At 38.6% G+C, this 25,759-nt stretch overlaps 1 protein-coding gene and 1 long non-coding RNA gene across 2 annotated transcripts; one reads left to right on the top strand and one right to left on the bottom strand.

The window, feature by feature from the left end:
• Positions 1 to 1,104: 1,104 nt before the first annotated feature.
• LOC104008704 (inter-alpha-trypsin inhibitor heavy chain H3-like) lies at positions 1,105 to 25,750 on the bottom strand. Its single transcript, XM_087744585.1, has 20 exons — positions 25,086 to 25,750; positions 20,247 to 20,270; positions 18,942 to 19,108; positions 17,720 to 17,824; positions 17,141 to 17,303; positions 16,118 to 16,228; positions 15,341 to 15,466; positions 14,655 to 14,771; positions 13,703 to 13,871; positions 13,256 to 13,381; positions 12,812 to 12,993; positions 11,664 to 11,849; positions 10,565 to 10,704; positions 9,993 to 10,162; positions 6,374 to 6,451; positions 5,632 to 5,745; positions 4,840 to 5,044; positions 3,525 to 3,697; positions 1,781 to 1,892; positions 1,105 to 1,680 (listed from the first exon to the last, which is right to left on the bottom strand). Exons 1-20 carry the CDS (start codon positions 25,095 to 25,097, stop codon positions 1,551 to 1,553), a joined length of 2,610 nt encoding a protein of 869 aa, XP_087600711.1. The 5' UTR covers positions 25,098 to 25,750; the 3' UTR covers positions 1,105 to 1,550.
• Positions 8,485 to 15,495, top strand: LOC148050145 (uncharacterized). Its single transcript, XR_015701468.1, has 3 exons — positions 8,485 to 8,809; positions 15,037 to 15,173; positions 15,385 to 15,495. It is a non-coding gene; the product is annotated as an uncharacterized LOC148050145 (long non-coding RNA).
• Positions 25,751 to 25,759: the final 9 nt, after the last annotated feature.

The following is a 25,759-nucleotide window of genomic DNA, read 5'->3' as shown; positions in this document are numbered from 1 at the left end:
GGAGCAAGTGAGTATGGGACCAGCCCTGACGGGCAGGCCCACAGTTCCTGAACAGGAGGATCCAAAATGGATCATTGCTTTATTTTATTTTACTCCATCTAGTTCATTATCTTAGAACAAACATTCAGAACCATATAAACTTAACCTTACTAGTTTCAGTTTTCTGGTCTTCTCTCACTCCTGCCTGTTTCTCTCCCTGCCTTCCTCATTTTTCAGTAACTTATTACCTTCTGTAGAAAATACTGTTGTCTCTCATCATTTTTGTCTGAATTTAGCAGGCACAGATACCTAGCCACTGTGACACCTCCCCCCCCAAGAACTGATTTTTTTTTTTTCTTCTACAAAAATCCCGCTTTTAGCAAAGGATTTTGTTCCTGGAGAAGGCCTGTCTCTCCCATAAATTTAACAGGAAGCATCTTTTTCCTCTATTTTTTTTCTTCTTTGATTTTTCTGTTGCCTTTTTGTTCACCTCTACCTTTGCTCTTTCAATTTAACCCAGCACATCTTATGTCATCCCTGTTTTTCCCACTACGCTCCTCTTTCCTCATGTTTGTGTGCATTCTAGTTTCCCACATGCTGACTTTCTCTCCTTGTCATATAACAGTAGGGAAATTTTCTACTTTGCCATGTGAGACCATGATTGCCTTGCTATGGCTAATTTGATTAAAAGAAAACTCGAAGTAAATAAGAAATCTTATTTTTTTGCTTTAGAACTAAGAGCTTACAATTTCTTCCAGTACAAAATGAATATATAAATAAATGGGACATTTCTTGCCCTGAAATATGTACATAAATTCTGTTATGGGAACAGAGGGAGGAATTTTACTGGAAGACAGTAAGGCTCTTTCTTACACAAAAAAGGTATTGTCCAAAAGACAGCTACTATTACTTAAATCTGAGTGCTGTTTGGAACTGTGGTATTTCATTAATTTATGAAGATATGGGCATTGAAAAGTGAAGCTCAAATTAAAATACTAAAATACAGAAGTTCTGGATGCTAACAGTCATCTTGAGTGACGGCGCTGCACTGGCCCTCGGTGCTGCACAGCCAAGTGGTCAGATGGTTTTAAGTGCTACTGACCGATCCTGAAATACCTGCTGCTCTGTCAGCTCTCCTCAAAATGCACCTGGCATCCTGGGCTTTGTGACACCGGGATGAAAAGGGTGATAGCTGTTGGAGTAACAGAACAAGGCATTAAGTACTGATGCTTTTATTTCAATCACTCCTGACGCTCAGTTATTGATTTAACATTAGATAAAATGTTTCTGTAACGTTTTACAAAGTAACATTTGAAGTCACAATTTTAAAACTAGTAAGTTAATTCAGTAAAACGAGGATATTTCAGGGGATGAGTCATATCTGTGCACACAAGCAGAATAGCTGTTTAGCACTTAAGATGTGATGAAATATGCAGTGAGAATCCGTCATATCTTGGCTTTGCCAAACATGGTAAGCTTATGTGTTTTTAATACTTCTTAAACATTGAAAAATACTATTCTTTCAGACAAATACCCTGTATACCCATGAATTTGGAGGAAGCTGTAGTTGTTTAAAACAGACTGGGAACAATATAGTCCGTATGAACACCATCTATCAGCCCAGCGCCGTTGTTATGAACAAACCAGCAAGGAATATCAACGCCCTGCTTAGGACCTCTTCTGTAATCCTTCTGCCAGCCCCTGAAAGGGAAAATACAGTCATGGGCGTATCGAAGCAGAAACTGCATTTTGACAAGGTAATCTTTCCTAAGTCTTCGCTAAGGACTTAATTATTTTTTACCTTGTTACTGTCAGTTCATTGTTTTTAACGATCATTGTGGCATCTGGTTTCTTGGGATCAGACCCAGGATGAACCTCAAGTATGGTGAAGTCAATGGGGTGGAAAAACTGTCCTAAAAATAGAAGCCAAAATGACCGTTTCAGGCATGTTGCACACAATAAAACAGAAACAAACGAAGGAGAAACCCCAGAATGTCTACATTCCCGTGCTGTTTTCCATGTCCCCTCCGGGTTTTGAATGGATAAGCAAACACCAGGTTTCGTGTAAGGTTGAATGTGTGCCTATGGTATTATTTTCTTTTTATAAGCCAGAATTCTATGCATATCATCTGGATGTAAGTTCCAGCTTCTGAGTGCACAGTAAAATTAGCCTTTTCTAGATATACTTCAAGATATCCTCCCTTTGTGTCTCGATTCAGTTGTATTTATTACATACTCTCCAAGTCTTAGCTTTTTTTTTATCAAATAATGCATGAGTTGACCTCTGAAATTTTTGGATGTGATTATGCTCAGAACAAGGCTGACACCTAAGGAATTTTCGCGCTCCTGCCAGGATTAGCTTTCACACACTTTTGCCCTGTCTGGGCTGGTGCAGGATGCTGCTGGTGCTTTGAGTGCTATAACGAGCACAGACTTTAGCTTGCTTAGTGAAGTACGGAGGCAAAGTCAAAGATGATGAAAATAGCGATGTGTAAGTCAGTGACCTGTAACATGGTGTACCCACATGTCACGTGGGCTTTTGCAATTTTCTTGCTACTTGCAATTCATACCATAGCAGAATGACTTCTGTGTGGAGAAGTCCTTTAGCCTGAGGAGACTGGAGCAGGAAAGCATGAATAACATTCCATCCTTATTCTGCTCTTTTTCTGTTCTGTTACACCATTTCCCATGACGCACGGACCCTAACACGTACTGCCACTGATGCTTTGACTCACTCTCCTCAGGCCCCGAAGTGCATACCAAGACTGAGAAGGGTACGTTTGCAGCAGTTCATTATTTTCCACAAGGAGTAAACTTATTGACCCAAAATGATTGTTTGCCACCCTTACCTGATTTTGTAAGTGAAAATTGGAAGGCAAGGGAAAATGGCTGCTAGCTGTGTATTTTCCAGCTGAGAATGCACACCACCAAACCCACTACGCTGGCAGAAAACAGGATTCAATGGGTTCAAAATTTTGATCCCTGACTTACCAACTTCGCCTTCTACTAGAATAAAGAATGTTAGTTAACATGAGGAAAATCTTAGACGATACAAGGCATTCTGAGATTTTAATATATGCTAGTAAATCAAGATATACCTTAGCAACTTCTTTTCTTACAAGGATGTCCTAATTGAGGTTTGGCAAATTTTGATTGAGCAAACACACGTATTCTCTCAGAGTGCTTGTACTTAGGAGAAAGGTGATAAGATGAAAGGAGAGAGCAAACCATCCAAGAGACTGGAGGAATAGTGTAGTAAGAAAAAAAAAAATCTGTAGGTGGGATTTAGCAAGATAAAGAGGTTTAAAGACACCAGTGAGGAAAATGGATGCTAGTGATTTCAGCAGCAGCAGAGGAATTTATGAAAAGATAATGCATAAAGTCTGAGCCCAGAATATTTTGTCAGAAATCTTAATACGGCCAATCAATGTCATCTCAGTTTCCTCTGCGATCTCGGTTCAGGAAGGCTAAGCACAAGATTGTGTCTACAAATTATGTAGCCTCATAAGGAAAGACGAGCATGAAAACACTAAATGAAGTCATACCTAATAATCCATGGGTCTGTTCAGACAGTTTATCACTTTCCAACGTATACAGTCCTAGGAAATCTTGGTGGAGAGGATGTTTCTTCCATACTTCGTGCAAAACAATAACAAATGAGGCACCGCTGCCCATTGAGAGCACCAGATTTTTTTTTCTGTTAATTATCAAAGTTAAACTGAGGAAAAAAGAGAAACTTGACTTAGGGCATTGTGCTTCCTAGAGTTAACAGCAATGAGAAGAAACTTGAGGAGAAGAAACTTGAGAAGAAGAAACATGTCCAACAAACAAACATGACTTTATAAATTGCTCAGTGTTTTTTAAAATAGAGGTTTTGCTGCCTTGTTAGGTCCACGTGAATCTGTGTGTGTTCACAGACAGTCCAACTCATACTAAATTACACTGTAAAAAGCTACCTAGCCTTTAAACTTTTCAGCAAGATGTTTCTACCGAAACTCATCCTGTAACGACGTAATTCATCACAGATAGGTTAGTGATATGTAGATACAGCACCTCATGCTCAGTAACAAAAATGTTATGGCTAAAACCATCGCTTCCTTGCTTGGATGCTACCTGACACCTTTTCCTTTTGTTTTTCAGAAAAGACAGCTCCTGAACCATCTGCCTCAGTGCTAGGACAAGGAAGATTTGCTTCTGATTGTGTTAGTGGTATCATCAATGTGGCTATCGTAATAAAAAAATAAGCATGCTGTATGAATAACAGTTCTGCTGCGGTGCTCTTTCTGTTGCAGTGCCATGCTTTGAGAAGGCAGTAATTTTGTTCCAGGTACACAATGAAAACGTAAATGAAGAGGAGATGCTGCCCATTCCTTTTCTAAACTTCCTTTTGCACAGGTATAAATGATTCTGTAATAGATAAATCTCATGAAAAACATACCTGCTGACAGGACAAAATGTACCTCTTCTAGAAATATCACAATTTCCATTTCTTAAAGTGGAGATTGTTTACAGCACATTATTATGTCTTTCTTTGAAAGATTACACACTATGTCTAAAGCTACTCTTTAAGTATTTGCAAGACACTGTTGCATTAAGCACAATACCAAATCCAGTTTTACCTTAGTTGTAGTAATAGAAAATCAGGGAAAGTTCTTCACTTTTGCTTATTTCGAGCAGAGGAATTATTTATGAATAATCATTCAGCAGTTACACAACAAAGTAGAGAGCAGAATCCAGCAGGACTTGAATCAGTTTCTTTTGTATATTCAGACAACAAATCTTAAAAGTATATTATTGATCATCACTAAAAATAGTGTAGAAAATAAAACAGGAGCCTGATATTCTTTCTGTAAGCCTTACCCTTCCTGTTGCAAGGTGACTGAGTCAAGCCAGGTGAAACCCGTTTTTTCATTGCCATTCTGAATTGTGATCTTCTCAGGAGTTACTGTCAGTTTTAAATCCAGGTGCTTATTTGCAATGCCAAGTTTTCCAAAATATGTGTTTTGGACCTTTCCATCAGTATTTGCTCTCTTATCACCAATGAGTTCTCCATTGACTGTGATGCCTAATATCAAAAGGAAACATCAAGTATTGTTTTATAGATAGGATCTGATCAACTGATATCAAGGAGCGTCATGGAAATTTAACAACTCCTCAAGGAAACAAATACGAGTCGAAAAAGAGACCAGAATTACTTGTGCATGTTTGTGCCAAAGTAGAATAAAGCTCTGGGGGCTGTTCTGTGGATTTCCACAAAGACAACAGTCACTTTATCGAGGAAAGTTTAATATTTCCTAGAGCACAAAGAGTCTGTGACGGGCACAAATAGCCTGTGTGACATCAGTCTCTCTTTACCAGGTATTCCATGAAATGGCAACCTAAGGATTATTTTATTGCTTGTACTACCGCTCACTGAGACGAATTGTGTCTCTCAGCTCTCACAGTGGTTCTCAAACAACGTTTAAAAGCGCATTTTGCTCCGACAACTGAAAACAGTCATGGTGATGGTACCCTGTCACAGCTACAGGAACTCCTACTAACTTGGCTGGGAAAAAAACTTATATAGTACAAAAGAGAGAGGTAGCCTTGAAATGTAAGAAATTTTGTTATAAGTATCTTGATTAACTGTATTTAAAAAAATTAAAAACTCACCTGTAACTGGGTCATTTATTAAATTTAACACAGCACCCGGGTTTTCATTGATATTGAAACAAATGGCGTCTTCTTTTTGTGGCACTGATATAATGAAGTGTGGATCTCCATCAACTGTAAAGGCAAATCACTGGTATTTGTATAGCGATGCAGGTTCAAAGTTCCACATGAACGTTCAACGTTGTGGCAATGGAACTGCTGATGCTGGGGACCAGCAGGAACTGGTCCCTGCACAAGCTGTACGCCCAGCTTAGTCCAGCCCATCCTCCGAAGGAGTGGCGGGGTCCCAGGGAAGCTCCTACCATCTCCCCAAAGTGAACTATGGCCTTTTTCCCTTCATCTTTCCCAGGTACGTGACATATATCCTGTGCCTTTTGACCACTGCGCTATTTTGCTCATGGATTGTAGGTTTGGGATGGCCGCTTCTAAGTGCTTATCTCGGAGGGCCATGAAAATATTACTGAGGCCAGGAAGTTCATCTGAATAGAGAACAGGCAGTTACCAACACAAAGCCTAGCAATGGGAAGGAGGAGTAAAAATGACCATATATAATCTCAGTGACTTGATCTTTACAAAACATGTAGAGATGTTTAAAGTAAATTAAAATACTAGCCCCTGGGAAATAAAAAACGGCTGCTTTTGTGGAAGGGAATTATCAAAAAGACTAATAAGAATTATGCAATTTAGTCTTAAATACCCTCTTCTCTTCTCCTTCTAAGCAGACACTACTCAAACTACTCACCACTAGTATACCATGTGGGGTGTGCCATATATAGGTAAGATGATAGTTGTGGAGCTGCTGAGAGTAAAGAAAAAAAACCTGTTAGAAGAACTCACATCAAAATGGAATATTTACATGCTATCTGCACAGTTCACGTAAGATATCAGGAAGTTAATATGCTAGGTAAATTGCTAATTCCATCCTAGTTTTTAAAACATATAGTCCATGGAATAACAGTCTGTGCCCCTTTTGAATCAAGCACAGCTTCAGGATAAAGACAGATTTCACTTGTAGTCTGAATTGCTTTTAGGGTTTACACAAGGCCCAAGTACTGTATCTGTAGGACACAAATGTTTCAGACTTAAGGATTAAGCTGTCTATCAGCAAGGAAATGCAATATCATCCATTGAAAACTTTTGAGGTTTTGACATTTGTTTTTTTCCAGAATGAATTTAAGTCAATGAAGATGTGAGAAAACCAGACAGAGACTGAGACTGAGACTGAGAGTAATCTCCAGAGCAAAAACTTAAATCTAACTCTCCCATTTCCAGGATTGCCCAACCAGGAATCTGAAGGGTCAGTTGCTGTCTCTCTCTTGAATAAAACAGTTTCTTTTTGTATAAGTAACAGAACACATTAATTTAGCCAGAGATGCTGACATTGTAGTCCCTTGCTTTATATAATTCCAAAGGAGATGCAAATTCAAGTCCATCCTCTGTGCTTGGGAAACAGCTTTCAGGAAAAAATGGTGGTTTGATGAACTGGCATTTACTCCTTAAAAGCTATTTAGCTGAAACCTTTTCATCTGGTACTCTTCAACCTTTAAGTGTGTTTTTAGCGATGAGCAACATTTTAGCCATGGGTAGAATTTGGTGGTATTTGTTCAAATACAGTTGTAAACCCAGAAAAGGCAGTTTCTCTCTCTGGCAATTTCAGTTGTCTGAATCAATTTCCTTTGACAGATGCTGCTTCATTTAGAAACTTAAACTAATGACTTACCCAGCGTAACAGCTGTGACAGCCTGTGCTGTGAACAAAACAAAATGTTATTTTAGAGGCTAGAAAGAATAAAAAACAATCTCCCCCACTTCCTTCCTTCCACCAAACCCAACTCCAAAAATCTTGCAATTGCGTATAAATTTCTAAATATTTTAAAAAGAAAAATTGAGTCAAAGCAGTTTATTTAGTACTGCAACAAAGCAAATGTCATGAACAGGCAGAAAGCACACCCTACTTTTCAGCAAAAACGTCACTTTTCCAAGGGCATGGGGTTTGCTCCGTAAGGGGCTGGGTCAACCTGCTCTTCTCTGATTCCTCTGTGCCGTCTTGTTCTAAACTGCACGACTGGGAAGTCAGTAAGATTCACCCCCCTGCTTCCACATTTTTCTAGCCTTCTGCTCTTTTTACATCTGAAGCTATGGAGAGGTGTCTGAAGGCTACTGCTTTGTGCTGAAGAAGTAGCAATCGCAGCGTCAATGAAGACGTCTCTGTATGAGAGACTGCAACACACAGGTATCCAGGAGTCAACAGTGCTGGCCCTGGCAAGCAGCTTGGTTGTACTGGGCCTGAATTCTGTGATGGTGGGATGCTGCAATTATCAGAGATAGGAGGAACCACACGCTAAATGTAATTTAGTAAATGTAAATGGTATTTACACGCTTTTCCAGCTGAATTTTTTTTAATCTATTTATAACACAGTCTTGATTTATTCACCAAGAGTTTTATGAAAATATTGCATCCTAGATCAAGTAAGTGATGCAGGAAATACATCTCTAACAGTTAAAAATATTAAGTAATTTAATAAGAAACGTACATACCTTCAGCTGTTACCATGGGCAGGGAAGAAGTAAAAGGAAGAAAAAGAGAAATTTACAGTTTCAGTTGTATGAATAAACAGGAAGGATTCTGACCCTGTTAAAACATGTTCTAAGAAAAAAAACTATAACTGTTTGACAATTCAACCAGGTATCTTCAGTATTTTACAATTCCATTTCTTCACAATGATACAACTCAATATTTGTAGATCAAACAGAAACACGCTGAAAGTAAAAAGCTGTTATGTGGGGCAGCAAAACTGCAATTAATTATGCATAAGACAAGAGCATTATTAGTAATTGTTTTATTGTTCTGCCATTTCCACATTGCAAAATGCTCCTTATTGGTTTTATTCTTTTGTGCTTTTCAAGGCATTTGCATCGTTCCGTTAATACTGACTGGATGATTCAGTAATCCCATTTGTGACTCTAGACTCTAGGGTGTGTAAAAATGATTTTCTTTTCTTATACAGCAGCAGTGGTTTGAGTATTTTCTCCTGTTACTGCTCTATACTTTCTACATACAAAGAGGATTTACTTGGAAAGAGGTTCAGAAAAGGGCCTTTGTACTACAAGTACCTGGAAAGGGAAAGCAAAGAGCTGAAGATCACTCTGAGTGGATGCCACTTCTGTCAGATGTTTGGGTAAGTTTTTTCCATCTTATGGAGTCCAGCTGTAAACTTTAAAGTCGTTACGCTGTATAGTGACTTGAACGTTAAATTAAACATGAGGTGTTTTTATGTCAGTATCCCGTTATGGTAGTTATGAAAAATAATGCAAAAATTTTATCAGCAGAATGCCTGAAGAATTATTCAGAATTGAAGGGCACTTAGCAATTAATTGGTTTCAGGACTTACTCCAGTTGAAAGAAAAACCCACCAACCTCCAGTAAGGATCTCTGTTATGCTAAAATGCCTTAAGTTGCCATGCCAAATTCAGGAGATGAGCAAGTTTTTCATCTAGAAGCCATCAGAGAGCCCACACAGAGCCTGGAAGGAACTTTTAGGGGCACTAAGCAAATGTTTGGGGAAAAAATGGATGCTAATAGAAGAGACTGAAAAGCCTCACAAGAGGTTTGTCAGCCCTGTTGAGTGAGGGAGAGATGAGGATTGCCCAAACAGCACATATAGATAAGGGCAGGGTGGCTTTGGGGTGCACTGAGCAGACAGCATTTGCCTTACTTTGCTGAAGAGGAACAGAGTCATTTTGTTTCACACAGGTTAAACAAAGAGGCTGAACCGTATGAAAGCACGGTGTTTTACTGAGCGAGGAGTTAATAATTAGACAAAGTATCAGAGGAGTTGAGAACAAATTGTGCACTTTCAATGCAATTGCTTCTCTTTCTGCAATATATAGCAATACTGTGTTTTACAGATACAATCTCCCTCTTTTTACAAGCTGATACATCCTGCACGAGGCAGATCTCAGGCAAATTTTCTCCTTTCATGTAGAAAGATGTTACTACATCTACCCCTAAGCTGAAATATGTAGAAAAATAAAGGAGAAAGTGATGTGAACTAAACTGAATATAGCTGGATTATTAGATTAGAAATGCTTCTTGGGTTTCATTTTTTTAATGTAATATTTTATATATTTAGCTTAAAATACACTTATTTTGAATTGATAGCATTTTGCCTGTATGATTTGGTAATGAAGGATGGTCTGATGGAAATGAGCTTTATGATGAAAATTAGTTTTGCATAAACCATACACGTGCGAGGCTTGGAAAGCAGATTTTTCAGATACATGTTTAAAACTGTGCCCACACAAAAGCCTTTCTTTAGGGGAACATCAAAAGAACACTTGGCTTCTCAAATAAAGTAAAACTGAAAATGTCTATACCTTCAACGGGTTTATCGGCAATCCCATCTTGATTGTTAGAGTCTTCTGGCTTTGTTACCACCATGGATGTCAGTGGCGTTACAAACTTGTATTTTAGTGAGAGAGCCAGGGCTTCGGCTGTAAGATTCTCCTTTTCTTCTCCCGTAGCTGCAATACTGAATACAGGTAGAGACTCCTAGCACCAATGATTGCTAAATTACTCACTGAACTCTGGATTAAATATTTTTTCTTTAAAGTGAAGTCGTTTCTCTGCAGCTAATTTCTCAATAAGGAGTATTTGTTACAGTCTAAGAGTACTTCTGATTCCACTGGCTACCCAAGAAAAAGGCAAAACTGTGCTTTATATTTGCAATAATTTAAAATTGTTTCATTTGCAACCTGAAACAGGAATACTGAGGCTGGGGAGGAGAATAGGTTGGGGGATTTTCCTTACTGTTTTTTATGCTTCCCCATTGGCACCTCAGTGTGATGAGAATTTCAGCTTCGTATCCTAGAAGTTGCACCAGTCAGATGGCTTAACGGGTTCACAGCTAAGATATTATCCTAGATATAATTACCGTTTTTCCAGGAGTTGTTCAATGGTGAGATAAGCCCAGAGCCTTTCAATGTAATCTCCAAATATGTATTCTTGTTCTTGAAAAGCTTTAGCAGTTTGCTCAGTGTCTTGTTGTGTAGTATATGACAGGGCGTCATTAGCCTGTTAGCAATAAGGAAATTTCTTTGTATCGTAAGTAGCCAGGGACTTCCAGAACCTCCCAAAATCAAGACCTTCACATCTGAAAATCTTATTAAATTGAAAACCAGTCTGGTCCTACACAGCACTTGCCCAGGAAATTGTCAGTGTTGTATCAGGATCTTTGTTCTATTGCTTCTGTGAAGGTTAGTAGTGTACACTATAGGACCTAATGCAGTTTCCAAATTCACATGGCATTTTTGTTCATTAGAATTTGTCTACTCAGGATTTAAAGAACTTTTTGATTATGATGCCGATTTCATATAGGAACATGTTCAAGCAGATATGCTGGCTAACTAATAACACATTACTTGTATTTGAAATATACCTAATTTCACATAATATATTTAATACACCACAGTGCATGGGGCATATACACAGTTCACAGCATTTATGATAACATGACCTATAATACATTTGTGTTGTGCTTCTTGAATAGCAGGGTCAAATATTTTTACAGAATCCAGATCTGGAGAGGTATTTAGATCACTTGGTTCATATTAGAAGTAGACTTCTATTTTAAGAGGAAGGCATTTCAAATATTCAGCTGGCTTGTCCATCAGTTTTTTTTCACCCAGTGAAGACTCGTGTCTGTGAACACTGAACACTGGGCTCCTGAAAGAACCAGGTAGGGTATTTAGAGACTAAACAAAAAAAAAAAATCTGTTAGCAAAGCTAATCCAGTCACACTGCACAAAGTTGTTCCAGACTGACCCCAGCATACCCGACGGAGTTAGGCAAGTAACTTGCAGTTTTAAAAGCAATGACTTTGGTGCATTTAGTTTCTCACATATGCAGTAACACATCCTGTCACTGAGGTAAAGAAATACCAGTAAATATTTTACGTATTGCCAGCTTTGAACATTCAGACATTTTGCATAGCAAGGAAATACCTTACTTAGGTCAAAGAAATCCATACTTACGCCTTCAGCTCTCACATCTACAGTCAAACTGTTTTGGTTGTTGTCTATAAAGCGCCCAGCCACCACAATCTCAGACCCATCATAGAAATGCTTAAAAATGTTTTTAGTTAGGTCTGATATTTCATTTTCTGGGTAGTTTAACTCCACATCTGTGAGCATGGGATTCGACACCTCATCATAAAACCCCTACAGGACAAAAAAAAAAACACAAACAAACCACATTTAACTATCATTGTTTCTTTATTTCATAGGTAGACCTGTACCCAGAAACATCCTGCTATTTCAGCAATGAAAACTAGAACTGTATTTTAGAATAAATATTTAAATATTAAATCTCAGAGCGCAAGGCCTAAAAATCTACAAATAATGGAAATGAGAAAGGACATACAAACTCTTCGGTCTCACTAAGAGAGAGCAAAAATATCTGAGAACAACATGCTGTGGATGATGAGTTCCATCAATGTTAATCAAGAGGGATCCCAAGCTTCCTCTCATTTGATAGAAATAAGTTTCTAGATCTATTCCCTGCAGAGACTGAAATGACAAAGGAGACTAGGAATTTGATTTTGGCAGAGCTTGCAATGAAATCTAGTATCTAAAGTCTTTGCTGAATTTTTTGAATGGCTGCTATTGGAATGCGAGAAGTAAAAAAGGTCAACTCTGTACTGCCTGTACCTGTTTTCATGCCTTATATGACTGTAAAATGCTTCAGAAGCATGGCAAGACAGACCTACTTGCAGTAAGCTCCTAAAGACAGAATATCTAGAGCCTTTATGCTCTGTCATCCTTCTCTTCCCTTGAGGTGACATTAACTACATGATCTGTGAGGTATGGGCGATATAATGGATGACTGCAGCAATTTTGCTGCACACCAAAGTGTCCTTCAGAACCATGACTTGTGTCACCCTATGCCAAGTTTTGAACCCTCTTCCATAGCCTGCAGTACCTTCCTGTTACTGTCCTTCCATTTTCTGCTTATATAAGGGAAGGGGAAAATTAAATGCAACTAATATTCTGATTACAACAGACTCTTGAGTATCCCAGTACCAGATTACACTTTGGGATTTTGATTACTTCAAAATAAGAATGTTTATATAGTTGTCTGAATTAATGCATCTCTCATCTAATTTAAGTGGTGATTATTGCACCTGAAGCTGTAAAGCTGCATCAGAGTCAGGATAAATCCGACGGGCCAATCCTTTGTTCTCCAGTGCCATCTTCTCCAAGAAGCTGTAGTCAACACCATAGCCAAAACCGAGATTGTACAAGGGATATCTTCCTTCAATGGCTTTTTTTACATGCGCCTGAATGTCCTGAGTATTTGATATGCCTGCATCAAACCAGAAAAAGTTTGAGCTTTCTTCATAAATAGATAAAATTATCACAAAATGAAACGTGGCTAGTCATGTGCAGATTTCTTAGGAGGCATTATCAAAAACTTGTTGTAGTAGTATGATGCTTGTATAGTAGTAACACTACAGCCTTTTAAATCATGAAAACATCCAGAAGTCAAAGATGGTGGCCAATTTTAACTGAGCATTTTTTTGTTAGTTAATTCACTCTCTTTATTATTCCATCCAACACAAACTTACCTACATTTGGCTGGCCATCTGTTAACATGATAATTATAGAAGCGCTTCTCTTGGGCACAAGGTTTCCTTCATGAGCAGCATTCAGCATATCAATTCCCCTCATTATACCACCATGTAAATTTGTCACTGCAAGGTAGACATAGAAATTTGGTTTCAGCAGAGACAGTCAAAATAAAGGTCCATTTTTCACTGGAATCTGATGAGATCTCATTGCAGTATGAAAATGAAAGATTTGGGTTTGCAAGCAGTGGGATGTTTCGATAGAAAAGTACCTGGACTTTGGAAACATAAGGAAAAATAGATGTCATGTTCTGAGTAAATTTCAACTTTAGGAGTGTCTCACCAGTTAATTAAAAAAAAAAAAAAAGCTGTAGTATTGTGTTCACAGACTGAATTGATAAATTAACTTACACAACAACCTATTGGCAAGTCCAGTAAAGTACTTACTGCCTTCAGTGTCAATGCCCCGAACAAACTTCCTTGCTTCATCCAGATTCTCAGGAGTGGCCTGGATTAATGTTTCTTTCCAGGTGTGTACTGCACTACCAAAGAGTATGAAATTGAAGAAGTCATCTTCTTTAATGTCATCTAAGATTTTTAGAAGTGCCTCTCTTGTCTGTAAGACAAAGAGATTTAAATGTATGGTTCAACACTTAACGAAATAGGTGCTTACAGATTTTACATGATTAATTTCTCAGCATTTGGGTATTTTTATAATTTACACAGTATGTATGTCGTGCAAAAATTCTGAGCTTGTTCTGTCCTTGCCAGTCCCTGTGTCTATTTCAGAGTAGCTCTAGTGAAGTCAGCCAGTTGCAATTACATCTGGTAAATCTTTGTAGCTGAGAGGAAAATCAGGTCTCACATCATGGATCGTTGCTTACACTGAGGTGAGCTGGCATGGCAAATTGAAAGTGATGGGAAATGGGTAGCTACAGGTTGGTGGAGAAGCTCATACGCAAGCAAGCATGGATATTTTGTTGCAGCACCAAAACCTGAAAATTCCAAGCATGAGCTTAGAATGAGGAGTTCTAGCTATGAAAAGAGCTGCTGCTTCCCAGAGGAGACAGAATGAACAACATAGATAATGCACGTAATACTGTATGCACATTTTAATTTTGGAACTGTCCAGTACACGTGACAGAGCTCTCTGGAAATGTTGATATTGAGCGTTTTGAACTAATAACATCTATAAGTAAGTAAATATAGCCTAAATGTATAGAATTTTGTTCTACAGTAACACTTCAAACTAGTACTTATGATACTGAGCATTAGAGAGGTCACTGCATAAAACCACTTGGTATAGCTTAAGCAGCGCATATGCACTATGAGCCACCACGTCCCTTCCATCACAACACAGGCTCTTCCATTGGGACTTTATAGTAATGTAATAACTTACCTGTTCTATTTCTCTTCCAGACATTGAGCCACTAATATCTATTACAAAAATAACATTCTTGGGCAACTTTGGAAGATTTGTTGGTGCAAAGAAGTGTACAAAGTAGCCATTGACAATCTGAAAATTAAAATGTATTAAAAAAAAAAAAAAGAAAGACTTTTGTGTATTATAAAGATAAAATGGATAAAGAAGAAATTGCTTTCATTTACTGTCTAGACCCTGAGTGGACTAATAGGCTTTAATGGCCCTGACTAGTCTCGCCTCTGTCCATGGGCCCAGGAGCTTCATTTAAGTGCAAGCCTGGGCCTTAAGTCCCTGCCTGAGCTACACTGTAAGAATACCTGTCTCCACCTGTGTCACAGCCATACCTCTTCCTGTCCAGGGACTCCACTGATCTGGATCCCACCCTGCAGACTGACTTCCCACCTCGACCTTGGGCTGCCTCATCACCACAAACTTGCTTGATGACCTGGACTCTCAGTTGAATTTGACTACCATCTCTGGGTCTGCCTTGCTCAGGTACCATGGGGAGTGGGCTCTTGGCTGATGAAGCCCCTGTGCTGTCAGCTGTGTTGTCACACTCAGCTCCTCATCCTTTAGGGAACAGCTAGCCCTCGCTACTGCCTGACCTTTACTACACAAGCTAAGCTGTTCAACAGTTCCAAATTTCCAGCTGTCAGATTTACCTGCAAATTATCTGGAGTTGTTCTCTTCACATCATATCTTACAGTAAAATCCCCGTCCAAGACCGACTGCGAGCAATTTTCACAGGTTCGCTGCTGATCAAGAGTTGGCTTGAAAGAGATATGCCCCTGAAAAGAAAAGCCTTCATTAGGTATGAACCTTAATAGCTGAAAAGTTTCTACAGAACATAAAGAAGTTTGCATTTTTGTGAAACTGGTATATTTATATTCACAGACATGAGAAGAACTGGTTTCATCAGGTTAGGTATTAGTTTGTATCCATAGATATTTAGGTATTTATTGATGGGTATCTGATATGTGAAGGCTGCTATCTAGGGCTTTCTTCATAGGTTTACCTCCCCTTCTTCTTTGGTTCAGCCCTCCACTCTGAATGACGCCTTTGATAAAGCTGTTGGGCAGCCTATGTCTTAGCAATTCTACCACCTCCATACATGAGAAAAGTACTTGTTACTGACTCTATTTCTGTAAGAAATAGTCCTATCAGCGTCCAGGTTTCCAACTACTGCTGTGGGACAAGGCCTACTAGTTTGGGTACAGTACTATGCTAACAGCTACGTGGCTTCTGAACTGCATGGAGATGGCCTTCAACTTGCTAGCTTGGAATTCAGAGCTCATTTGTACAGACAAGCTTTTACTGTATTTTCTCTATTTTTTTTTTCCTCTCACTTCCATTGCTAGCCACTACAGCACTTTTGCACTGAGATTATTTCAGAATTATAACTGTAACAAATAAATTATGGAAGTCAGTAGTCATTGTACCTTTTTCTCTGAAAAAGTTTTTTTAATGATATTTTGTAGATCATTGGTGATGAATGTTCCTTCTGCTTCCAGCTCAGTGATACCCTGGGGCTCAAAGATATTTACTTCAATCTGAAATATTAATTGAAAATTCATTGTTATCGATTACCCCGCAATATATCAACTTAGCCATTTACAGGAGGATCAGCAGGCAACCACAGATGTGAAAGAGGGATTTTAGTAAAAGCACAAGAAATTTTGTAATTCATAATGGCAGTCCAAATCCACACTTGTGTGGACACACCATCAGCCAAACAGGCTTTTTATACATAGAAGTTAAAAACAAAGCTAGAAACAAATAAACCTCAATAGAAACATAACTTGTTTGAAAGCTAGATACTAGAATTTTGTAAAATGTCAATAAATACTCAAGTCCTTCAAAAATGTAACCCAGCTATTACCTGTGAGTTGTGCCCAGCTTCATCCTATATTTCAGTATGCCTTCTGTCATAGTGCGTTTAAAATAATGCTGCATAAACTCTTAGAGATGCTGAGTTTGTAATTTTCTGGGCATACAAAGGAGAAAAATTTTGCTGTAGAGCTGGGTTTTAGCAAGGCAGATAGGAGTGATCAAAGACAAGTTTTGGCACACAAAAGCCACAGTATTCTAGAATGCAATATATGTATCATTGTAATTTAAGATGATGTATTTTCTTGGTGGTGTGAGAAAGGTGTAGTTTATACTATCAAGGCATTTATAAAAGCTATTAGTCTTCTATTTTACCCCAAGGCATCGTAATGGCTTTTTCAGGTTTCCATATATCATTTCTTTTGGAGGCTTGAGCCAATCTGTCAGGCTTACAAATAAAAACCTGCACTAAAGCATACTGGACTACCCATGTGATTCATTAGAAATATTATCATGGGCCTTTAGCTCACCTGTGAACCAATGGGAATGACCATGGTACTCCACTTTCAACAGATGTACAGAATTTCATCATCTCTTAAGTTACAGTATCCAATTTGATACAGTTTGCCATTTACCTCAAAATCTTTGACAAGCTGCTTTGGTTTTACTTTGATGAACATCTCATATTTTCCAAACTGTCGCTTCAGCAGTTCCTCATATGTGAGTTCAAAAGTGACTTTACTGGCTGCTTCAACGTTGACTGAGACAGTGAATTTTTCTGTTTTTCTTCCTGAAGCTCTGTATTTAAGTGGGTAAGAAAAATAATATCTTTATCCTCTTTCACAGTATTTATTGTTTGGCTTGGTGGAGTACAATTTTCAAAAAGGAGTAAAACAAATATGGGAATTTTGATCTGTTGCTAAAATCATACTCAAACAGTGTACAATTTATTCAAGTTTCCCAGTGAGCTTAATCCCAGGAACAGGTCATACAAAGTCAGTAAAAGTTACAGACACAGTCTTACCATAATTGCAGTTGCTGCTTGCATAGTCAGAAGTTGTATTTCGTTTTTATAATTTACACTACAATAACTCTAACTTAATGATTGTTCCTTGGTCTTGTAAAAAACAAACTTCAGAAATATGCCAGAACAAGGTATCTCACAATTTGCTATCGGATGATGATGTGGAAGCCACACAAGACATCATTCTTACTTGACAAGACCAGCAGTCTGTCCCTTTGAAACAGCCTTCTCATATTGCTTTTTTGCAAGTTCTTTTTCCTTTATAATTCCAGGGTAAGTGACACCATCAATTGTCCTGCAGATGAAAAAGTCCTGGTTTAGCTGAGTGGTTTGCACCAATACATGAAAAGTTACTATAGGCAATTCTCTGTTTATTGATTGGTTTGCTAAACAGCACTTCCAGGAATCTGATATTGCCAAGATTTGAGCACTTTCACTGAAGCTAGTCTTCTCAGTGAATTTAGCTGGAATTAAGAGCTCTGTGCTCAGTATCTTAAGAGAATCTAAACCAAATTTTACTTTGAAAATGAATTAAATCAAAACTGGGCTGATTGATAGCAACACTACTTACATCTGCCGTATTCCTACATTTCAGCAACTTGACCATCTCATCTCATCTCATCTCATCTCATCTCATCTCATCTCATCTCATCTCATCTCATCTCATCTCATCTCATCTCATCTCATCTCATGGCAAGATGACTCTCTGGATGAGACTCATCTGTCCAAATGTAGCTGTCTACAGCTGAACATGTCATCCTTAGACTTCTTACACCATTAAGCAGGTATTTCTCACAGGGGATTCACCTCATCCTATAACAGAAGTTCTAGCATGCATTAAGAGTATTTGTACCCTAAAAGCTACTGTTTCTTTTCACTGAAAATAAAACAGGCATAGTGCGATTAGCAGAGATGGACGTGTTTAAACTGAATTAAACCTCATAATGGTGTGAGAATTGCATATTATTGCAACTAAAGGTACAAATGCAAAGGGATATTTCTCTCTATTTCCTGCCCTTCATTCAAATATGATTTTTAGACGAAGAGATAAATTAAGCTATAATGCCATCAGGGAAATTAAGTAATAGAACTTTTCTGGTTTTAAAAGACCAGAGTAAGTAAGAGGTATTTCTGAAAAGGTGAATGGATCTCCAGAGAAGATCTCCCATTCCCTAAGGTCCATGATGATGAATAGAAATAATTGAAAATTAGTCATCTTTTCTATAGATGTACCAATGTTTGTCTTTCTCCAAGTATCTTGCATGTTAAGGTAATAGTAGCAGAAAATTACCAGGAGGCATTTAGAAATCTATCAAATGGCAAAGTAAAAATGAACATTTGGGCTCAGTTTCTCCCAGTTGCATTTGCACAGATTTTTAGTCTTCTCTAACAATATTGTAAAGAGTACATACATGCTGAAGTTGGTAATGAAGGCTGTCTTAGGGAGTTCAACATCAAAGAAGACTTCTTTGTGCACGTTTCCACGATTGACAGCTTGACTGGTGATGACGTTGTGGGCAAATCGGGAAGTTACTTTACTATCAATTTTCATGCTATAGATTTCTATCCCATTGACAACCTGTAAATTGAAAAATGAAAAAAAAAAAAAGAGCTAGCTGTTATACTGATGTATCTGTTAATCAGCTATAATCATATTTTTAAAAAGAAAGACCTAATCATAAGAACTGGAGCACAGCTGTGTTTCCTTGGATATCTATCACATTGCTATCATGGTGCTATTCCATGAGTTATAACTGTAGCCTCTTTAACAAAATACTACCACCACAGCAAAGATACTGCCGTTATAAGAATCAGGTTTTTTTCTCTACTGAGACTGTGACTTTTGTTTATGGTTAGTCAAAGAGCACAACAATGTACTGCTGCCTACAGTATTACAACTACAGTATTAGTGACTGCAATTATCAGTTGAGTGGATGACTCCTAGAGCAGGGATATAAGTAGTCATCTTGTTTAAAAATAGACCTAAACAATTCCAGATGGCTCCAAATTCCATTTTATGTTATTCTCAACTTCCTCACAACTGGAGCTCATTCTTCTTTAAACAAGGAAATGGGTAGGGCAATATTTATTTTCTTTGAATGCTCAGGTATAAGATTGCTGGAGACTATGTGAAAGTGTAGGTAACAACAGATAGGACTCCTTAAGCAAATCCACGACAACAAGGTCTGTTTCTGGCAGCAAAACCAGCACTGGAAAGAACCTTGGGGTTTTTATGGTGGGCCTGATCTCTGGATGGTTGATTAAGGTCACCAAACAATCAAAGCATTTAAGCATTGCTGAAGTGGAGTCCACGTGCCAGGTGGAATCAGCCTCAGAGATGAGGCCTCTTGCCTTCCTTAGAAATAACTACAACATAAAATAAAAATAAAAATAAAACCAACATACAAGGGATGTCTGTTAGAGATATAGAGGTGACTTCAAACAAGTTTCCTATTTATTCAAATACAACGAAGTTAAAAATAATTTGTTCATTCTCTTTCCTTGTCCAGGAGTTTCCATCAGAGCTTGGAAAGGAACTGTCTAGTTAGTCCTACTGCCTAAAACAAGCAACTCGCGGCTACTCCCCTTGTCACACACACTCAGAAATATCTATTTGCTCAGACTGGACTCATAGAAACATGTCGTGAACACAGTAAGAATATTCTTGTCACCATAAATCTCCCTCAGTAGCCCGGACAAAATCAAGCCTTACTCACCAAGTCATTATCAGCACTTCGCTTCTGTAAAGAGAAAAACAGGGAAAAAAATCATAACTGAGGTAGGAAAGCTGCATTTAGAAATAAATCACTTGGCACCTATTTAGTTGTCTTCTGCTTCCACGTCAAAAGAAATTGTCCAGGCTTGAGAAAGGTCCTAATTAGTAAAGTGAAGTAAATTTGAGGGAAGAGCAAGTAAGGTGTCTGAGGCAGGTATAATTATTTTGTTCATAGCATTCCCAGTTTTGGTGAATCTTTTGGTTTTCATTTGATGTTAGCGCACCTTAAATACTGTGGGTTTGAAAGGTAAGTTAAACTTTGAATGATGCTGATTTTGTATTTTGCTCAAGTGACACAAGAAGAAGTTATCTTCTTACAGCTGAAAAACAATAATGGACCGTCTGAGAGATGAGGGGAGAGTGAGAGGAAAAGAGCCTTGAATGCTCAGTGCTATTTATATTTAAATGTCATTGAGACTAAAGAACACACTAAAATCTGCTTAATACGGCTTCCTTGAGTATAGTTTGGCTGTGTGATGACATGAAAGTAAAAACTTGTCCTGAGGGTTACATTTTTTCTTGGGAATTCCTGTTTTGGGGTCCTGTGGTATATATTTTGTCTTTTCAAACTAATTCTCCATTGGAAGAAAAAAGGCGTTTGTATCAAAACATAAAAAAATGAGTTTGCACATTTTTTCCAGTCACACACACATCCAAACTATCAGGCGCACTCGCACTCATCTTTACACTCTTTAGACTTTGTCCTAAATTTTTCCGGTTTCGCCCCAACAGTCTCTCATTCTAACATGAATAGGTAAGAAAGATGGTAATTCTTAGGCTTACAGAGAGGTGGTCACTATGAAAGGCTGCATAGAGGGGAAAAAAAAAAGCTGTTACAACTTTTTTTTGGTGTATTTGCTCCCAGAGTAGATGCAAATATCAGAAGCTCTAAAAAAATACCGTGTACTCTCTTCTGAAAGAGAGAACAGGCTTCAAACGTACTTACGGAATCATGTTAAAATAACAGCTTGTGTAACTCAGTTCCCGTAAGCTTGGCTACAAATACCTTATCTCTTTTGGTTCTCAGAACCTCATGGATCACAATTTGTGCAAGCATGTTTACCTGTTCCACCAAATAGAGGGGTAAAGACACAATAACGGTTCAAGTCAGATACACATCTCAGGTACATTTAAGGCTTTTGTTACCTTTCACAGTTAGGAGTTTTACAGGTTGGAAACTGAGACAGAGGGATTTTTTTTGTTTATTTTGGAGTTTTTTTTCAAGACACTATATTAAATCTATGGTAATGCAAGGTTTTTTGGGGGAGGCTTCTCAGCTTCTGTAAGAGTCTGGCCAAAAAGTCTGTATGTTTCTCCAGGTTCATCTTTCAAACCGTTATTGCCATACAGGTGATTTCTGTGTGTACGTCTCTCCTGTTTCACAAACTTATGTGGGCTTTTTTAATGGCTGTGTAGAGTATACACTGATTCAAATCCTTCCTTTCCAAAACGCAAGTTACCTTTTCTGTATCTGTACTATCATTACACCTAATCATTTCCCCTTACAAAACACGAACTGAGGTATATGGACCCTGGGAAATGAAAAGCTGGAAGTCACTGAAATGTCAGGCTTTTTGGCACAAACTTTTCCTTAAACTTTTTTCCAAGCAGTTTAAGAATACAAAAAACTACAAAAATGTGTTCTTTAGCTACAAATTCTGCAATTCTGACTACTACCTCCTAAATGAAAAGATACTTTACCTGCATTTAATTTTTATAGAATTGCTGTTGTGCACATTCTTTATCAGAATTATGGGTTCTCCAGTAGTTTTGAAAGAGTTCTGTTCTGATTCTGTAAATATTTGGGGGGGATACTCTGCCATTCTCATTGAGAAAGAAAATAGAGAAATATCTCCCAGTGAAAGGTATTAATCGCTTTGTACTTGGGCTGATCTTCAGTGGTGATACTCAAATCCAGCTGGACATCATCCTGGGCTACCTGTTCTAGCTGACCCTGATTTGCACAAGGGAATGGATTAGGTGACTGTGATCCTGTGATTTTTTTTTTTTTTTTCATTCTTAATCATTTACTTGGATGTAGCCAGAGACCTCACTAACATCAAGATCATTTAAGCTACGTGGTGCAGAAAGTGATAGTGTCTCATTAAAAAATGTTATGCAATTCTAGATCAAGCTGAGATTTTAATATCCTCTACCTTGTGTCATTACAGTTACTTGATAAAATCTTTCTATAGTATTTGCACGTATTTGCCAGTTGCACCAATTATTAGAATTTTTTTTTCAGTTGTATAACAGTAACAAATTCTGCTTTTGTTTAATACTGTTTTGCTGTGGCAACAGCAAAGAATATAGGTGCAAAAAATCTATAGAAATTGGAGAGGAAGAGCAGAGGAAAAAAGAAATTTGAACTCCCAGGAAAATAGGGAGGGAAAAGAGGGCTCCCATTACAGTACTTGTTGAAAGAAGCCCTGATTTTACAGCTTGGGAAACGAAAGCACAGCATGAGTAAAAGTGTCAGCAAAGACTGTACAGTTAACTTGAAGTGACCTCCGGGAATTCACAACACTGAACGAGGTATTTGCATATATCCCTAAGTACTACGTAGGAAAAATAAGGCATGAAAATTATTTCCAAATCTACAGCAACATTAAAGATTTCACCATCCCAAGTGATGCTAATTGGAAATCACAGAGAAGACACCACAATGCAGCTAAGCTATGACAACTAAACTTCCTCATGAGCCATGTAGGAGTCTCGCCGCTGCCAAAATGAGAGGGCTATAAAAGGAAGGCTGTATCATCACTACCTGTGCTTTGAATATGTAGTTCTATAGGGGTAGTTTTTAATCTAGAAAAAACTTTCCCACCCTTAGTTGCTGCATGCATAGGAACAAGGTGTACAAGTGCACTTAGGGATCTTTGATTCAGATTTTTGTTCAATTTTCAGCAGAATTGGGTCTGCCAATTGTGTTTACTTGACTATAGCTTTAAAAGCAGCTTTGACAGCTTGAAGGTCATCAGCCAGACAGAATTCCAGCCATGCTTCATCACTACTCACTGGCATACTACTTGCTCAAAGGAGCTAAGACAGGGATGGGGACCGAGACCTTCAGACCTCATAGCAATCTCTTCCATTTCAATCAAATTACATTTGCATAAAGTATATTACAAAACTGGGAGAATCAACTGACTTTTCTGTAGTGTTCTGCATGTACGGATGGAGCATTGCACAGCGCTTTGGCCACTTTCCATTTAGAAAGGCTTTAGCATTGCAAGACATACAGAGAACAACAGGTAGTATGGTAATTAGGAGGAAAAAGCTACGTTATATCTGGGCTACATAATGGTTAAATAATAAGAATCCATGGCATCTCCAATTTGCAGCAATAAATCTCAAGCTGATTTTTGAAAGTTAGATATGTTATTATCCTGATTTTCAAAGAAAAATTCTTGGCAAAGACCATAATCTCATCAACAGCAATTGACTGTAAATTGCTTTGTCCTGTTCTACCCACTAACCTACAGTGCTCCCTAGAGAGATCTGCCCTCTGTAACTTTTCATAGTATGTAACTACTGAGAGTGAGGAAAATAATTGATTGAGGTGAGTAGGAGTGGCTGGCAACTTAAATGAAGAAAATTAGGCAGAACACCAGGCAGCACTGTCTTACTCAGAGACTCAGTCAAAAACAGAATGGCCCCTTTGAGGGACAGAGATATATTTCATGTTATGCTAACATGCAAATCTTTTGAGAAAAATCCTACCACGTCACTTGGATAGTGGACGTATTTATCTGGATGCCATGTTACATCTCTGCTTTCTGCTTCTTAGAGGCATCTTTTCACTGATATTTTGCATTGTTTTACAGGTGCTAAAGTCAGTTCCCTGGCAGCACCGATTGTTTTACACATTTACACTAAACCATTTTACCGTTATGTGGTGATGACAGGGAAAACAGAGGAAAGTGATGCTTTCAAAAAGAGAGATAGGAGAGTTTCTTGAAAGCTGATTCAAAATGGAGTCTGATTAGAGGTAAACTAGCCTGAGTCCCAGGTCTGATTAGAGGTAAACTAGCCTGAGTCCCAGGTCTGATCTTGTGTTCACTGGTAACAGAGAACACAAAGCTTCTGGTGGCAGCACTGTATGAACTCTCTGATAAATGTTGATAAATGGCAGGAGGTTAATCTATGAAGAACGGGAGCCCCATACATGGTTGATTACTTACCTTGACGTTTCTGACATGTGTTACCAAAAAGTCTGATGATGCAAAGGCAGGAATCAATAATAAAATACAAAGCAATAGATGGTTTTCCATTTTGGAAAAAAGTAAGGTTCCAATCTGAACGATATGCATAAATATATAATGCTTTGTTTACTGAGTGTTAATAAATAACCCAGTGTGAAAAGTGGGATTAAACATTAGGCATTCAGGAAAAATCAATTACTGCATTTTGAATTTGCATAATCTGCAGAATACTGTTACAAAATACTGTTACAGAATTTACAGAATATTTCAGCAATGTCTCTTCTATGTAATATCTCCAAATAGAAATTCAACAGCCATTTCTGTACAGGCAACTGCAATTGATCTCTGCTCCAGACTCACCTCTTTTCCAAATGAAAATCGTCATCTTTCTGATACCTTCTTAAGGCTGTCCCTGGCTCAAATTCATTGCAATCCTAACAGAGCTTGCAGTCTCTTAAACCCATTTATGCTCCTCTTCAAAAACTACCTCCCATAATCCTCCATATCACTCAGGTACCCAGTTTAGGTATCACTGCTTGACATGTGTCCTGACTAGTCCAGAAACTTCATATTACCTGCTTTCCCATCCATCTTCATGGCTGAAACCCAGGTCCAAGCTCCCAAGTCTTGCACCTTGCACAATCAATACTCATTCAGCCTGCTGCTGCAAGGCCCATTTTCTTTGTTATCTTGACAGCATTAATTCTCTCTTCATCTTCTTAACGGGTTTCATCTCCTCCATTGCATGAAACACAAACTTTTGAGGACTGGGAGTTAAATGGTCACTGATAATAAAATACTCAAGTTTACAGAATGTGGGGTATTTTGAAGGACACGGAAGGGTAGGTCCAGGAGCTCCTTTTAAACCAGCCTGGAGCTTTTAAAATCAATTCTCTGCCCCATCCAAAGGTGGCAAGATGGCTCTGTAGAACAGCTGTGCTCTGCCAGGCCTCTCTGGCCACCTCATGCCCAGGGTGCACGGCAGGGTGGCGGGGCCGTTGTGGGGCTGGGGCATCCTGGCACAGCCGCCCGCAGGGGAGCTGTCACCGTGTCCCTGTCCCCACCCTTCCCCAGGGCTCAGCACACGGGTCCCATGGAGCAGCACGCCAAGAACCCTTGTGAGACACTGTTTTTGAGGGGACGGTTTTGTTTCTCGGGCCGTAACAAGAGAGAAACCCTGCCTCACCACAACGGCTTGCCGCCTGCCGCACGCCTCCCTCCGGCTCCCTGCCCACTCTTAACATGGCCG

This window comes from Nipponia nippon, unplaced genomic scaffold (assembly GCF_047370975.1).
Source record: "Nipponia nippon isolate SJK-2023a ecotype South Korea unplaced genomic scaffold, ASM4737097v1 scaffold_9, whole genome shotgun sequence".
Taxonomy (NCBI): Eukaryota; Metazoa; Chordata; class Aves; order Pelecaniformes; family Threskiornithidae; genus Nipponia; species Nipponia nippon.
This window is presented reverse-complemented; position numbering and strand designations above follow the sequence as displayed.